General features: G+C 39.9%; 1 protein-coding gene across 1 annotated transcript in view; it reads right to left on the reverse strand.

Moving 5' to 3' along the window:
- Window positions 1-304: 304 nt before the first annotated feature.
- Window positions 305-15,122, reverse strand: part of jakmip2 (janus kinase and microtubule interacting protein 2) — a 29,695-nt gene continuing 14,877 nt past the window's right edge. The window contains exons 4-24 of the mRNA XM_072375141.1: window positions 14,811-15,053; window positions 13,416-13,625; window positions 12,844-12,942; window positions 12,539-12,685; window positions 12,300-12,440; window positions 10,666-10,722; window positions 9,923-10,045; window positions 9,661-9,789; window positions 8,645-8,728; window positions 7,832-7,894; window positions 7,560-7,658; window positions 6,285-6,386; window positions 6,142-6,195; window positions 5,995-6,060; window positions 5,838-5,906; window positions 4,004-4,081; window positions 3,753-3,803; window positions 3,229-3,381; window positions 3,059-3,124; window positions 2,669-2,745; window positions 305-395 (exon numbers count right to left, since the gene is read on the reverse strand). Of these exons, the coding sequence (XP_072231242.1) occupies window positions 2,695-2,745; window positions 3,059-3,124; window positions 3,229-3,381; window positions 3,753-3,803; window positions 4,004-4,081; window positions 5,838-5,906; window positions 5,995-6,060; window positions 6,142-6,195; window positions 6,285-6,386; window positions 7,560-7,658; window positions 7,832-7,894; window positions 8,645-8,728; window positions 9,661-9,789; window positions 9,923-10,045; window positions 10,666-10,722; window positions 12,300-12,440; window positions 12,539-12,685; window positions 12,844-12,942; window positions 13,416-13,625; window positions 14,811-15,053 (2,085 nt within the window). The 3' untranslated portion in view covers window positions 305-395; window positions 2,669-2,694. The remainder of the gene's footprint in view (window positions 396-2,668; window positions 2,746-3,058; window positions 3,125-3,228; window positions 3,382-3,752; window positions 3,804-4,003; window positions 4,082-5,837; window positions 5,907-5,994; window positions 6,061-6,141; window positions 6,196-6,284; window positions 6,387-7,559; window positions 7,659-7,831; window positions 7,895-8,644; window positions 8,729-9,660; window positions 9,790-9,922; window positions 10,046-10,665; window positions 10,723-12,299; window positions 12,441-12,538; window positions 12,686-12,843; window positions 12,943-13,415; window positions 13,626-14,810; window positions 15,054-15,122) is intronic.

Consider the following 15,122-nt stretch of genomic DNA (forward strand, 5'->3'; position numbering starts at 1 on the left):
GATGACATATTATAACTCTGCATGGCAGAGAGAACATTTCCCAGGCTTTGGTTTGGATTTATCACAGCATGTGTGTGTGTGTGTTTGCATTTGCATGCATCTGTAAATGCATTCTTGTTTGTAAACTGTGCGTCGTGTAAATGTGCATGTGTGTGTGTTTCTAATACAAATGAAATGATCATCCTGGGCAGCATCCTGAGAATCCAAACCCGATTTAAAAAGATGACTAAAAAAGTAACGTCTGCAGTGTGAACTGGCCAATGCAAAACAAATCCACCTACACCGACAGCAGTCGCTGATGGTATGACACCAACAGCCACAGCTACACGCACCAGCTTGTCCAGAAAATACACCAAACTGTAGACGCAATCAAGATCTCCAAGCTGACACAGGACCTGGAAGAAGAGTGAGGCAGGAGTTAGAAAAAGGCAAATAAAATTTAACACAGCTCATTTTTAAAGAATTTAAGACCCATTAAGGCATAGATTGTATTTTTCATACACTCACAGCAGTTATTTAATCTCTGTAGCTGGGGAGGGTAGTGGAGCAGCTAAAATTCTTGGTATTATCCTAAGGAATTGTGGAGACCAGACTTATGGAGTTGACTTCCTCAAGTGTCCACAAAGCTGCTCTCACCTGTCTGTGTTTAAAGCCTTCTCTGTAAGTACCTCCCCCCTCTCTGAAGTACTTCTGATATCACGCCATGTCTTTTGACATGCTGACATGACACTGCTGCTCTCCCTGCCTCAAGCATTCTGCATCTACACATGTAAAATGGCACCAGAACAGAGCCATACACAATACAATACATACAAAACTGTGCAAAGGTTATGAGCCACCCCTTATTTCTTCACATAATCCCAGAAAAATGAGAAGTTCATACACCAATTTATTGACACATGTGCAAAAATTAATGGAAATACAGCATTTAGGACAAAAACAGAGTTTGTACAATTTGAACATGATTGAAAGTCAACATTTGGTGTGAGCAAATCTGTTCTTCAACACAGCCTGAACCCTTTCAGACAAGTTGTTTTGTCATTTCTTTAAGTAGTCTTCAGGAATAGTTCTCCAGGCTTCTTGAAGGACATCCCAAAGCTCTTCTTTGGATGTTTGCTGCCTTTTGTTCCGTTCTCGGTCAAAATGATCCCACACTGCTTCAATAATGTCGAGGTCCGGGCTCTGGGGAGGATTCATCCCTCCATAAGACCTGTTGCCACTAGTTTCAGCACAGTTCTTGTGTCATCTGGCATACCTCAGCCTTTTCTCCCTGTTTCCCTTCCTTCTTGACAGCCACCCTTCCATGGAGACCATTTCTGCTAATGCTTGGCCAACAGTAGATGGATCAATTGAAGGGTCAGATATTTCACTGAGGTTCTGTATCAGGTCTGTTTTTTTTCCAATTACTTTGGGACATCACTTTCAGATGCTATTCATCTGATGTAGACAGTTTTCACCTCCACTTGTCAAAATCCTTAACAAGAAGACACTGCACTACATGCATATTTCTTTAAATTTCTTTTTTTACATGCAGCTAAAGAAATGGGAACAAACAGATTGCAAGTGCCTTAAGGTATAATTCAAAATTGGTTCTGTGTCAAGTAGTCTGTTATATGTCGACACAACATTGGTTCGTGGCTTGAGTTTCAGTGTCGTTTTATGCTTGAATGAGTTACAGGTTAGTGGGAAATGGCTTAAAACCTGGAAAACAATTCAAGACCATTTCAAAAGATTAAAGGAGAGTGGTGCTGTTTGGAAAAAACATAAAGAAATGAGGGGTGGATCAATATAATTTTTATGTATATTTGTACAGTTTTGTAAATCCCTTTAAAGTGCTACTTTCAGTACAGATCATCAGAATTATCTTTTTTTTCTTTTCTTTTAACTGAAGCAGGTTGGATTTAACTTTATTTGATGGTGATATCATTTTCACATTATAGTGCTGCCCTCTGCTGGCAGGAAAATCTCATTAAAAATTACATTACAAACACAAAAACATGTCATTGTATCCATTTAATTTGAATTTCCCCCACTGGCGGATGAATAAAGTACTTTTCTATTCTATTCTATAAACACATAACACAGTTTGTTCAATGAACAAAGAACAAAAAATAAGAAAAAAATTATGATGATGCTGATTTTACGCTCATGTAACATGGAAGAAGAAGGTGATCTTTCACAGACATACAAACAGTGAAAAGGATGGAAATAGAAACAAAGCAACAGGCGAAATATTTATGGATGAAAGCAGGGTGGGAAAGTGTGATGACCACGGTCAAATAATTGCTATTTCTGGAAGGCATGGAGCCAAGTAGAGTATGTAACATATGGCATTACTGCAGGAGTCTTTAGTGAACTTAATCTCCTCTGGCTGTCTAATTTTCAGAGCAGTATGCGCAGCTCTTCTTTATTTTTCTGTATCTAAATCAATTTTAAACTCAGTCGCTGTTTTCCTGCTTATAAGTCAGAAGTTGATCGCAGGTGGTCTAACTGTTGCTACAATAGCGGATCTTGAATAAGCGTTCTGGAAAAATTCCCAGTCTCTATTCTGGCTCCCGTACAAAGGCCAAAGCACCTGCTGCGCTGGCTCTGCTTTAGCTGGACAATTATTGACCGAGGTCCAGAAAAGAGATGGTGGTGGTTTGAACTCAAAGCCCACGGGACTCACCTCTGCTACGGGACACGCCAAAGACTTCAAGGCCAAAGGATAAAGGCAAGAGAAAAGAACAAGAATAGAAACAGAAACTGTGGAAAGAAAGATGAAGAGGGGACAAAGAGCGTGAGAGGAATTAGAAGAACAACTTGAAATATGTTAGTAATATCAGGGGCAGAAACCACACTTCTGGATAACAGTTATGCAAACACAGAGATATCATTTTCCCCATATTTCTCATGTCCACAAAACACAAAATATCTATTGTAATGTTGATGCCACGTGGCCTTAAGGCCCAATTTCACTGGCCGGGACTGACTGTTCCTAATGTCTTACAATGACTGAATTTGATTACGTTTCACGATGGGCCCACGTATGTGTGTGTGGACATGAAACACATCTTACCTTTTCCTCTAGGTCTTTAATCTGCCTCCTTTGGATTTCTGTCTTGTCTTCCAGATCTCGGATTCTCTGCAATCATGTAGATAAAACAAACATTTCAGAACCAGCACCACCAAACTACAAATCAACGCCCCCCCAAAAAAAGCTTTTCTGTTTATCACTTAGACATTGACCTGATGGGCCTGGTGGAGCAGTTCCATCCTCTCCTGGAGGATCTGGCAGTCATACTCTCGGCTCTTCCTCAGCATCTGCCTCCTGAGCTTTTCCACTGCCGTCCGCAGTTCATCCCTCTGATGCTCATCCAAAGGCTCACCGTACTTTATCACCTGATGGAAGAGGACACGTTTATATACTGTACCATGATGGATTAAAAACTTGGTTATACGCTTTGTCACACTGTTTGACTGTTAAGTCAAAACAGGCTTTATGAAATCACAAGATTCCCAGAGGGTTACAGGGAGTATTTCAGGAATCTTGTCTCCAAGAAGTTCATTATGCGTGAAATTGGTCATTAATTTAATTCCAAAGCCATCACATGGCATTCATTTGCAAATAGCCATGCAAACTAACCATTTAGGCTCAAATAACAAATATTTTTCACACTTGATGAGATGCATGATCACAAGAATGCCTGCAAACTAGTGATTATTTTTAACTACACATTTCCTAGAATTTTCTAAGAAAAAGGAAAAAAAACCTTGTCCTGCTGCAGGGCGTTGTATAACGTTGCTTCCAACTCTTGGATTTGCTGTTGACAGGAGAAAAGAAGTTGTTACTAGTTTACCTGTTACACAAACACACATAAGTGTCCCTAAGCTCCCATCCTTAACCTTACCATTGTCATGATATTAATCCTAATTTTCAAATTTTGTGGTCTGAAAGTTGCTCTTCCAATATGACATAATGTTGTGTGCCCACAACTTGATGCAAACACGAAGCACGACATACCATGTAGGCCTGGTCCAGGGCCTGTTTTCTGTAGTCAAGCTCCTCTTCTAGATATCCTTTCTGTTTACAGAACATCTCCTGTACAAGCGGAGCAGGTCAGCGTTGATGATTAGACGGAAAGAAGAGGAAATTGAATCTATTACATATCCAGTGTACCATAATTAATCATGTACCCCATTCAACATCATGCATTTAAAGCTATTGTGTATAGAATTACAGCGAGTATAGACACATTTAAAGTACATCCCATAGTTTTTTAAGAAGGCCTACCACTTATAAGCGGGAATTACAATCGAAGCCAAATTGTCATGAAACTTCGTGAAGAAGTAGCATGTAGGCAGATCACTTTGTATATGTGCCTTTATAATTACAAGATCGGGTTTCCCAAAGCACCCTTTTGGTTTTACTAGTGGTTACCTCGTACAGTATGACAATATGCTGCTATAGCCCATGTACCATGTGGGATACTAACATTATGCATCAACCTTTTGCCATGATTTTAATTAAGCAGGATCTTCATTGAGCACACATATTTGCAGTTGCAACAAAGACCAAACTCCATCAGGGGCAAATATTAATTATGGTCTGCATGTTTGGCAATCACTGGAGCTGAACAGAAAATATTTTTTTATAGCTTCAAATATGGCTTCGGTCCCTGTACAATCAGAGTGAGAGCTAAGTTTGCACTGTGTGTGTTGTCATCTGTCATCGGTTCTGGTTGTGGCTTTTATGAACAGGATTTCTAGGCTCAGCCATGGGGCAGACAAGTTGACACATGTTGGGTCAGCTTAGGAAAGCATGTTCAGCAGACACTGGGGCAGTTTGCAGTCAAGTGTGAAGTTTCTGGGATAAGAATTAGCTCCTTAAAGTCTGAGCCCATGGTCCTAAATGAAAAAGGGTGGATTACTAGTTGCTACCTCAAGTGGAGGAGTTTAAGTAACTTGGAGTCTTGGAGTGGGAGACTGACAGGTGTACTGGGTCAGTCCACGTGAACAATGAATTCTCTCTCACATCAACTTGCCAGCCAATTTCAAGCCAGTGGAAGTCTCTCACATTATAGAGAAGAAAGGTGAGAGCCACAGACCTGGCAGGGAATCAGCTAGAAGTGAAATGCCCGTGAATAGGGCAGCTGGATCTGTATCTGTAGAACTTTGTTCCTCTAATCTTTAATCTATGTTCATAGGCTGCGGGTGGTGTCGAAAGGATGAGAACAAAGATGTCAGCAGCCAAACTGAGCTTCCTCTTAAGGGTGACTGAACTCACCCTTTGAGAAAAGGTGAGGAGCTTAGTCCCAAGTAGGGACTCAGAATAGAGCCACTGTCCCTCTGCATCAAAAGGGAACACTTGAGGTGGTTTGGGCATCTGGTCAGGATTTCTTTTGGGAAAGGAGATGTTTCAGACATTTCTCATCAGCAGGAGGCATCAGGGCAGACTCAGGACTTCTATACTATTCAACTGGCTTGGAAACACCTCAGAGTCTCTCTGGACAACCTTGAGGAGGTGGCTGAGAAGAGGAAAGGTTTGAGGATGTATGCTCAGGCTATTGGTTACTTGACCACATCCCACATAAGCGGAATAATATGGGTGGATGGATAAATATTGCATAAGGGGACACCCTTGGATTGATGTGTTTAACCCATAATTTGATTTATTTCCAAATATCATTACTTTCATTTAACAACCAGATTTAAGAAGTATTTTGTTTCGTTTGCTGTTTTGGTTAAATTACAAGATTTGACTGGATTGACTGAACAGAGGAAATTTAAGAAATAATTCAATCATATCACAGATCAAAAAAAGTATTTTTTTCGGTTAAAAAACTGCGAAGACCCACCATCTCTATCTCCAAGTCCACCATCTTCTGATGCAGCGCTGCCTCCGTCCCTTCTATCTGTTGAATCCACTAGAGGGCGACAAGCAGCAACACTTCAGTCAGTGCAGCGCAAAACAACCTGCTATCAAATAAAGCAGACTGTAGTTTTTTTTCTTACCTTTTCTGCTAGTGACAAAACAGTGCTAGCCTGAATAATAGCCACCTGTTCCTCATTCCTCAGGTTCTGTACAAAGGGAAAACAATGCATTCATGATGTGCCTGTTTTAACATTACATGCTTATTGCTTGAGTTATATGTAAATTACCCCGTTGTCCCCAAGGATATCTAGTAGTTTGATGAGATCAGGTATGCACACATCCTGTGAGTAAAACAGAAGGTCTCTCAGTTACTTGGTAATGGGAAAAGACCATGAATGATTAACGGAGTTAAGGCACCAGTCCTTCTCACCTTGACTCCCTCCTTCATACAGTAGATCTGAAGTGCACTGACTCCATCAGAGAATGGATGCATCCTCAAATGGTTGAATGGAGGAGACCTTCTCTCTCGCTCCTACAAGAACGGAGAGCCACATTTTTACTATTCACAACCATGCTGCTAACTGAAGTCTGACTGTGAGTCCTGTCAAAATAAGTAATGGGGTATTAAAAATCTTCTATTGCTTTGCCTATTCTCTTAAGACAGCAGATATTACCGTACATCTGCAGAGATAATTATCAGCGTAGACATGAGACATTCTTTTCAACCACTTACATAACTTTCAGTAATATCTGAGTTGATGATTACATGAGAAATGATGGCTGCAAGTGAAATAATTTAAAAATCAATTTGCGATGTTGAATGTTGAGTTTACTCCCAACAGAAGAATCCCTTCAGGTTAAATCACAATACCGTTGTAAAAGGTGTCACCAGTACTGAGCACGTGTGAGTCACATCTCCTCTGCGCACATTAGGTGGCAGCTACAGTCCTCACAGGCTGCTGCCAGTTTGTCAACAGATTGAGCACAAAGACCATACCAGCTAGTTATTAGCCTGACTGAGACTGCCTGTCTTACATTACTGAGGAAATACAACAATGGAAAAATGAACTGAAATTATGCACTATGAGTGGCCAACGCAGTGAGTCACCTTTAAACACTGATTCTGCTTTTTTATAGCAACTGTAAATTTCAGTGCTGCTGCTTTTCATATCTCTTGTTGTATTTTATTTCCTACAACTTAAAAAGGAAGCTCAGTGTTCAGAAAAACTATATAATCTCTGAGACACTGACCTCCAGGAAATTAGGTTATGAGATAACTGCAGCTGGAAAAGAGGTCAGACAGACCCACACGAGAACTGATTCTTTATGGAACATCCAGTTCATTCTAGACACAGCATTGTTTTCATGAAAAACAGTAACAATAAACATTAAAAATAGCATAGCATGTAAATTCTCATTTTACAGAAGTGAAATGAGAATTTACAATTTCTCCTCTTTTAGGACTTTTGGGAGGATGAACATGGGTTTTGGACCATGACAGAATCCTTGTATAAATGAGCACAGGATGTGTTCTCAGAGTAGCAGAATACTTTGCTGGCACTCAATAAAGCACAAATAAAATGTTTTATGTTAACACAGCTGCATCAAGAAATTTGAGACTGAAAAAATTGTCCCTTGTTTATTTGGCACAAATTTTAAACGTCCTGGTTTGACAAATACTCAGTAGGACGCTCTCTGGACTCACCTCCAGCTCCAGTATCCTGAACTCCAACAGTTCGTTTTGGTCTTTGGAGTCTTGAAGCTCCTGCTGCAGCCGACTGCAGCTCGAGTCCATCTTTTCCACCTGAACAATGTCAAGAATAAGAATTAGGGAAATGATATTAGTAGCTTACAATAATATTTGTTTTATAGATAGTCTTCCAAATGTTATAGTAGCTATGATATGTTTGATGGAAATTAACTACACTATCTAAACATTACCACCTTAAAATAAATAAATAAATAAAAAAGACCAACCTTCTCCAACAGCTCCTGATTCCTACGTAAGAAGAGCTGCTTCTCCTCAACCCATTTGGAGTCCTGAAAGACAGGTGATGGCTTTAATCAATCACAACCATCATTTCATCATTTTTAGCAGTGAATTCACTTTAGGTTCACATGTCCCACAAATATACAATCCCATTAAGTCATCATCTAAAAAACAAATTCATTGTTTGAACTTTTAAGCTATCTTGCGTTCCTGATATTTTGTCTGTGTGGACACAGCCTAAAGTGCCAGATAGTTTGTTATAAAGAATGTAATCTTCATAACCAAATATCCACATGTCATTGTAGATAATATGTTGGCAGGGAACTAGATTGTTAGAAAAGTTGGAGGTCAAGATGTACTGAAACATCAGATGATAGCTAATGGTTCCCCAGGCTGCTCCAACTCACCTTGAAAGTCAATTACACAAACTGGAAAAGGGCAAACACACCATCTACCCAGTGAAACCAGTGGCAGATCAAATAACTTATAACAGCTATAATGTCCTTTTAATCTAAAAAATCTTTAGGTGTTGATCATTACATGAAGAAATGCTCTCCAGTTTTGAATAACTGATACCATCGCAGCATTTTCCCAAGTCTCTTGAGGAGTGGCCACTGTTGACCGTTATCACACCTAAAGCCAGCCTGTAACTGCCAGTGTAGGATGCAAACTGGTCCAATCCAATATACTTTGGCCCCAAACACACAGCTTGAAACTTGGGAAGATGGATTCTCACGGGATCTCATGAGGACTCGGCTGCCGTAAATGTATGCGCCGTAATTCATGCATGTACATCTTACCTGTCCCCTCAACGTTAGCTCCTTCTCCAAGTCTTCTATTTTAGCCTTATACCTGAGAACATCTGCTTGTAGCTGCTCATGAGCCTGAAACATCAGAAAAACAAAGAAAGAAACTCAGGTTTTCTATTCCTTCCTCCAGTTGAGAACAGTTTGCTATGAAAACTGGATCGGTTCAGCACAGCATTTAAAGTAAAACCCAGTGCACAATGAAGGTAAGTGCAGAAGTTAACGGATGACAATAAAAACCAAAAAGGATGCTTTGTGTCCTTGTGCACCATTCTCATGACCATGTGATTAGCTAGACTGTGTTCCAGCTGTGCCGGGGACACAGTTCAATGTCAGCTGTAATCCCAAACTAAGGAACCTGAATTAGTGCTGTTATTGTAAGTTAGTGTAGGAGCAACATATGTTATGTCCTTGTTGCATATGATTAGCATGGGAATGAAGAGGAAAACTTATAAAAACTCTAAATGTTTTGACCTGAATGAGGCTTTTCAGGGACTGTTGGTGTCAGAGATGTTCAGATCTGGGTTACCACAAGCCCCCCCCTTAGGGAAGTGGTCTGTGGTGCATGTCAGCTGATCACAAGGCAGTCAGCACTCAATGAAGAGACAAACTAATACAGTAGAGGACATTCTAAAGTACAAAAGCTAATGTACCGACATGTCCTCAGTAAACATCAATGTTTACCTACCAGGCAAATTAAATTTCAGCCTGTTAGAAATGAGACAAACTAGATAATAAACATCAACATGGTCTCCATATGGAACCATACAGCATGAGTCTCATATCACAGAATAAATGACAAAGCTGTTTAAAAAAATCATGTGTTAGGTTAACTGCCTCTGGTTAGAGATAATCAAATTATCTCTAACTGAATTCCTACAGTCTTATGGAATACATTAGTCATTAGCTACCATGGATGTAGCATGACCTCTACCTGAGGGAAAAACTAAAGTGGATTCAGGATTTCAAATTTCAATACAAAAGTGCATGCAGTTTATCGGTATCTGTACCTTTGCTTCCATCTCAGCATCCAGTATGCCTCCTTTCTGCTCCTGCAGCAGGGCGTAGGCTCGCTGTAACGCCTGGTATTCCCTGGTCAGCTGTCGGAACCGCAACTCCGATTCCTCGTTGGCAAGACCCTTGTTTAACACAGAGTAGAGGTCAAATGTTCATGTAGCACTGGCATTTCCAGTGCTGCTAAAAAAACTGCACTGATGTGGATGACTATGACATCACTTCTAAATTGCCTTTGATAATCGTTGTTGTTCTCACCTCATCCAGGTCCTCATCAGGAGTGGCAGGGGTTCTATCCATGCGGTATGAAGCCACCGAGGACGTCTCAGAGTCCATAGACTCTTCGTCATATCCAAAGAAGGTGTCCACTACAATGTGCCTCTGAAGAGAAAAAAGGTGAAACGTTTTAAAAATCAAGATCTGACTAACTCTAATGTTGAATGTTAGATTATTAAACTTTGTTTGCCAACAACTAAGTTAAATGGTAAATGGACTTGTACTTGTATAGCGCTTTTCTAGTCTAGCTGACCACTCAAAGCGCTTCACTACATGCCGCATTCACCCCACTCACACACATTCATACAGCACGTCTTAGGATATAACTACGTGCTTTCTAAGCATTCACACACATTCATACCCCCAATGATACACTGGGGGAGCAACGTGGGGTTCAGTGTCTTGCCCAAGGACGCTTCGACATGTATCCTGGGGAAGCCAGAGTCGAACCACCGACCTTCTGATTGGTGGGCGACTTCCTCCTGAGCTACAGCCGCCCAAGTTAAGTTCTTGTATTTTGTAAAATACACTTCTGCAGTGTCATCATGGTCTGTGTCATTGTTAGTAGAGAGGCTTTGCTTCTACTCGCTGATTTGCTTAACTACATGCAACACCAATTAATGATGAATGGCGATGGACAAAGTTTAAGGCCGAGTCGTCCTTAAAGAAGTAAGAGAATACTTTTTCAGATGCATCTTCAGCTGTAACAGACTTAATTCTTCTACCTTTATTGGCCTCGAACTTCTTTTATGCCTTTTCTTTCTCAGCAGCTTTTCACGGTCCTGGAAACAAAACACAAATGAAAGCACAAAAGATGAAACACCACTCAGAGGGTTGAACAAGGGATATCAATTTTAAAACAAATATTTCCCTCTGCTCAGACAAAGTTTAGCAACTTACATTATCAAATATAAAAGCTCTGACAAACAATATGAGAGTTTAACATTTGAGCAAATATGTGCTCCCACTTTGCATATTAGTTGTTGTGTTGCTCTTATGTGGTAGTTAAACCTAAACTCTTGTATTGTAGTTTGCTCAATAAGGATGAATGATGAATTTATCATATCAACAAAATAAGAACCACAAGTTTAAATAGAAAGCTTCTTTTTTGTGTTCTAATTGACCGGGAAGGGACATGACTGATCCGGATGTTGTGTTGGTTGTAAGGATTGTTAAGCTCATTTGTTTTGTTGCACCACATGGACATTGTTTAAGTCATTTGGATCCCATGAACCAAGTAGTAAATTGTGATAAAAGCCACCTGGGGACTGAAGGCAGGACTTTACTGTATGTGGCTGATATAAGGTAAAGCAGGTCATAGTTAACCTTGTATTTGAGTGTTTTACCCCTAGAGTGAGACAGTTTTTGTCTGGGAAAAGTTATACACAAGCACACAGACATACAAGGACCAACCATGTTGTTGCCTCTGATCTATGTAAACTCTTTGAATGATTAATTACTCGTCTTGTTAGTGTATCAAACAACACAAAAGAAAGTTTCCTCTGTTTGGACTGTGTTCTTTCCAGTTTCCTCTGCTGGTTTAATGAAAGTCCATCTGTATCCACAGGTTTAAGTGACTTTTCTACATCTGTGTGCTCAGAATTCTCTCTGCCTTAGCAGAGACATCGTCAGGCCAGTGGTGTAAGGTTCTGATTACCCTAAGCCTACGTTCACCTGGGTGATGGAAGTCACCCAGGTGAACAAGACAAGAAAATGTGAACAGGGCTTCAGATTTAAAATTCCCTTAGTGGGTTAGGGAATGATGGTCATTTATCCACCAGGTTGTCCTTAAATCCGACCAGGGCCTGCATTACATAAACTTCCTAACTTGCAGATCCTCTTTTAACTCTATGGGTACCAAAGTAATCGGCCATAAAATTTGATTTCGGGAAAAAGCCATGACCCTTCAAATGTCAATTTAAGAAAAGCAAACTGAAGCATCCAAATGTACTGATTTGAAATAAACTATCTAAGTATAACTGTTAACTGTCCTAACCTCCACTTTTGCACCAAGTGGTTTTGGCTGTTTATTTGCACATTCCTTTTCATGACATTTGACAGAATATGAAGTTGTTTAGTACTCACGTTAAAAAGTTTTCAAGTGTTCAAGCACAGTAAAGGAGAGGTAAATATAGCCATAGTGACATCACCCACTGGTTCATGGACAGACATTTTAATGCTCTGTGTTATACTCAAGCAAAAACCAGGTAAAAGGTGAATATATTCCACACTGTGACATGTATGCTAAAGTAGTTTTTATAGCAAATACAGATACATACTCTCCCACACAACTGCCTAATCTTCATATTGATAGAAAAAAAATCTAAATGAATACCAACAAATGTAAGAAGAGACATACTCTTGTCAGCTCATCAATCATGCTTTGTTGCTCCAGGACTTGAAGTTTGAGAAAGGCTATTTCCTGGTCATCATGGGCCTGGTCCAGGTCATTCAGGGACTTCAGCTTCTTCAGAGGTGGGTGGGAGCTTATCCTCTCCTTCTGCAGAGATACAAAGCATGAAATGAGAGCTGTCCTCTGACATCACAATGTCCAACTGCAGATCAGCAAGTGTGATGCTAATGTGACTTTGTGCTCACCATTTCATGGTTCTCCTTTGTTAGACTTTTCAGCTTCTCCTCCAGCTTCTGGATAGACTGGGTCAAATCGTCATTCCTCTTAGTGAGCAGCTTGTTCCTGTCCAGCAGAGGTTTGCACTGCTTTTCTGACTCTCGAACTCGCTTTAGCTGGTGGGAAGAAAAGTACATTTTAAATGCCTTGAAAAAGGGGCAGGCAAAGAGAATCTTGCAGAAAATGCAGTAGAATGAAAAAAAGGGGATTATCTAGTTTAATTTGAAAAAAATTATAGTTTCATTCTATTTTCAATTTAATGATTTGGTCCAACCAGTTCATTTCTCTCATCCACCAGCAGCGAATTGCGGTCCTCCAGCTTGCGTATGGTTGAGTTGAGGTCAGCAATGCGCCTCTGATTTCTCCTCATGTCCTTAAAAGAATAGAAAAAAACAACGATTTACAATTCACATATATATTGTCTTTTGCTATGCTATTGGTTAAAACCAACCTATCTCCTCAGACTAAGTTAGAATTTAAAATTAGGAGTAGGGAACAACAATACGGATTGAATAAATAATTGAGAACAAAGTGGGGCGACTTTATCTGTGAGAGTACCAACACTTTCAGTATGTGCCTGAATCTCATCTGCAGCAGATCTAAGTCACATGATGAGTGCGAATACGTGATGATTCACTCACAACATGACAATAAATGTTATCCTTTTGTTGTTTCAGGTGATTTTATTTGAGCTGTGTTTTATGGTCCTTGCTTAAAAAAAATATTCTAACGCATTATACTGAGGGGGCTTCAAGGTAAAAATGGGGTCCAACAGGTAGAAGCATTGGAAAAAGTTTCTCCCAAATAATATTTACATTAGAAATTAATAAACTTCCCTCTACTTACGGGGCTGCCACAGTGCTCTGCGCCATCTCCAGCTCTGCCTGGAATCTCTCTTTTTGGGCTTCCCAAGCCACACTCGGCCTCCTTGACCAGGAAGAGCTGTTCATCCAAGGCATCTTTCTGAAGCTGTAGCTTCTGTAAGAAGCCTGTTGTTGACTCCAGTTCCTTCTCCAGAGCAAAAACAGTGCGATCTTTAGATTTGATTTCATCCACCTGTAGTGAAGGGAGGAGAATATTGGCATTTCTGACGACATTCTACCTCATTAGGAGTTGAAGATTTAGAAGTACAAGAATGTCCTGCCTATCCAATGCATTATTCTAAATGAAAATTAATAATTTATTGCGGAACAAAATAAGCAGCTCAAACATTATTTTAAGACATAAGATGTACAAACAGATACAGAAAAATGATTTCACAGATTCATTTCTTGAAGAATCTCATCCATACACATCTGGTTAGGTTCTATGCAGCAGCTCTCGACCTTTGCATAATAATTTGTAAGCCCTAAAAAGTCATCGCTCAGTTTTACAACTGAAAAATGTTCCCGGATAAGAAACCATTCCACTGCTTCTCTCACTTTAATTTTGACATTTAATAAAGAAACAAAAGATGTTATGCAAGCTAGTAATCCAGTTGTGATTATGCTGATTATGAAAGTTTTTTTCCAACAGAGGGGGTCTTTCTTTGAGGAATACACTGTCGGGGGAAAGGGTTCTTGGGGTAAAACATTCACTTGAAAATATACCACTCCGCGCAAGTCTTTTTACACCAACATTTAGAAATCAATAACAATACTAATACTAAAAAAAAGTATATCTGACTTCCAAAAAAGCGCCAAAAATACCTAACTAAAAGTAGTTAAATTTTTCAAGAGGAACTGCATCTTACGTCATCAGCCCAACGCAACGAAAAAATAGTTCTGAAAAGCTCAGGATTAAAACGCTGCAATTTATTGAAACTATCTAAATAACTAGATAAATTAATCAATTTGCTAATTGTTTTTTTCTATCCCTTCATGTAGTTATCCATTATCTTTTCTTTGCATTTTATCTCTATTTAATCCCTAAACATATTTATTTATGTATTTCATTGTCATTTTACAATGTATCTTTAATCAGATCATTGTACATTTCTTTTGAATTTATAGATTAAATGATTGCTCTATTTCCCATTTGCATTTTCTGGAGCCTTTCCCCGCTACCATCAGACATGAGGAAGGGACTGCGTGAGGAAGCTGGGGAACCGGGACAGAACCCATGCAGGTACAGGGAGAACAGTTTGTTCCTTTTATTTTTTTTACTGATGTAAAATTTGTGCTCAAAAATACCCCTTTTAATCACTGTGTATCCTGTATATCCCTGGGTATTACAGTATTCAGTAGGAGTGACTATGCATACCAGTCTGCGGATGTCCCTCTCACAGTCCCACTTGATCTTGGAGATTTGCTCCTGATGCTGCTGGTACTCGACCCGCAGGTCTCCAGCCTTCATCTTGTCTGACTGGATCATGTTGCTGAGAGCCTCATCAGTCTGCTTCTTAGTAGCCTTGAGCTCTGCTATCTCCTGCAGGAGCTTCACTCTCTCCTGGTCAAAGAAGCGGCGTGCCTCTTCCTTTGCTTCCAGGGTCAGTGCTGTGCGCACCTGAGGGAGCAAAAAAAGTGCTGACCTTGCTTGGCTTAATGTCCATAAAATAGCTGTCAGAACTTGTTT

The sequence above is a fragment of the Leuresthes tenuis genome, unplaced genomic scaffold (assembly GCF_036924035.1).
Source record: "Leuresthes tenuis unplaced genomic scaffold, fLeuTen1.0.hap1 SCAF_21, whole genome shotgun sequence".
Taxonomy (NCBI): domain Eukaryota; kingdom Metazoa; phylum Chordata; class Actinopteri; order Atheriniformes; family Atherinopsidae; genus Leuresthes; species Leuresthes tenuis.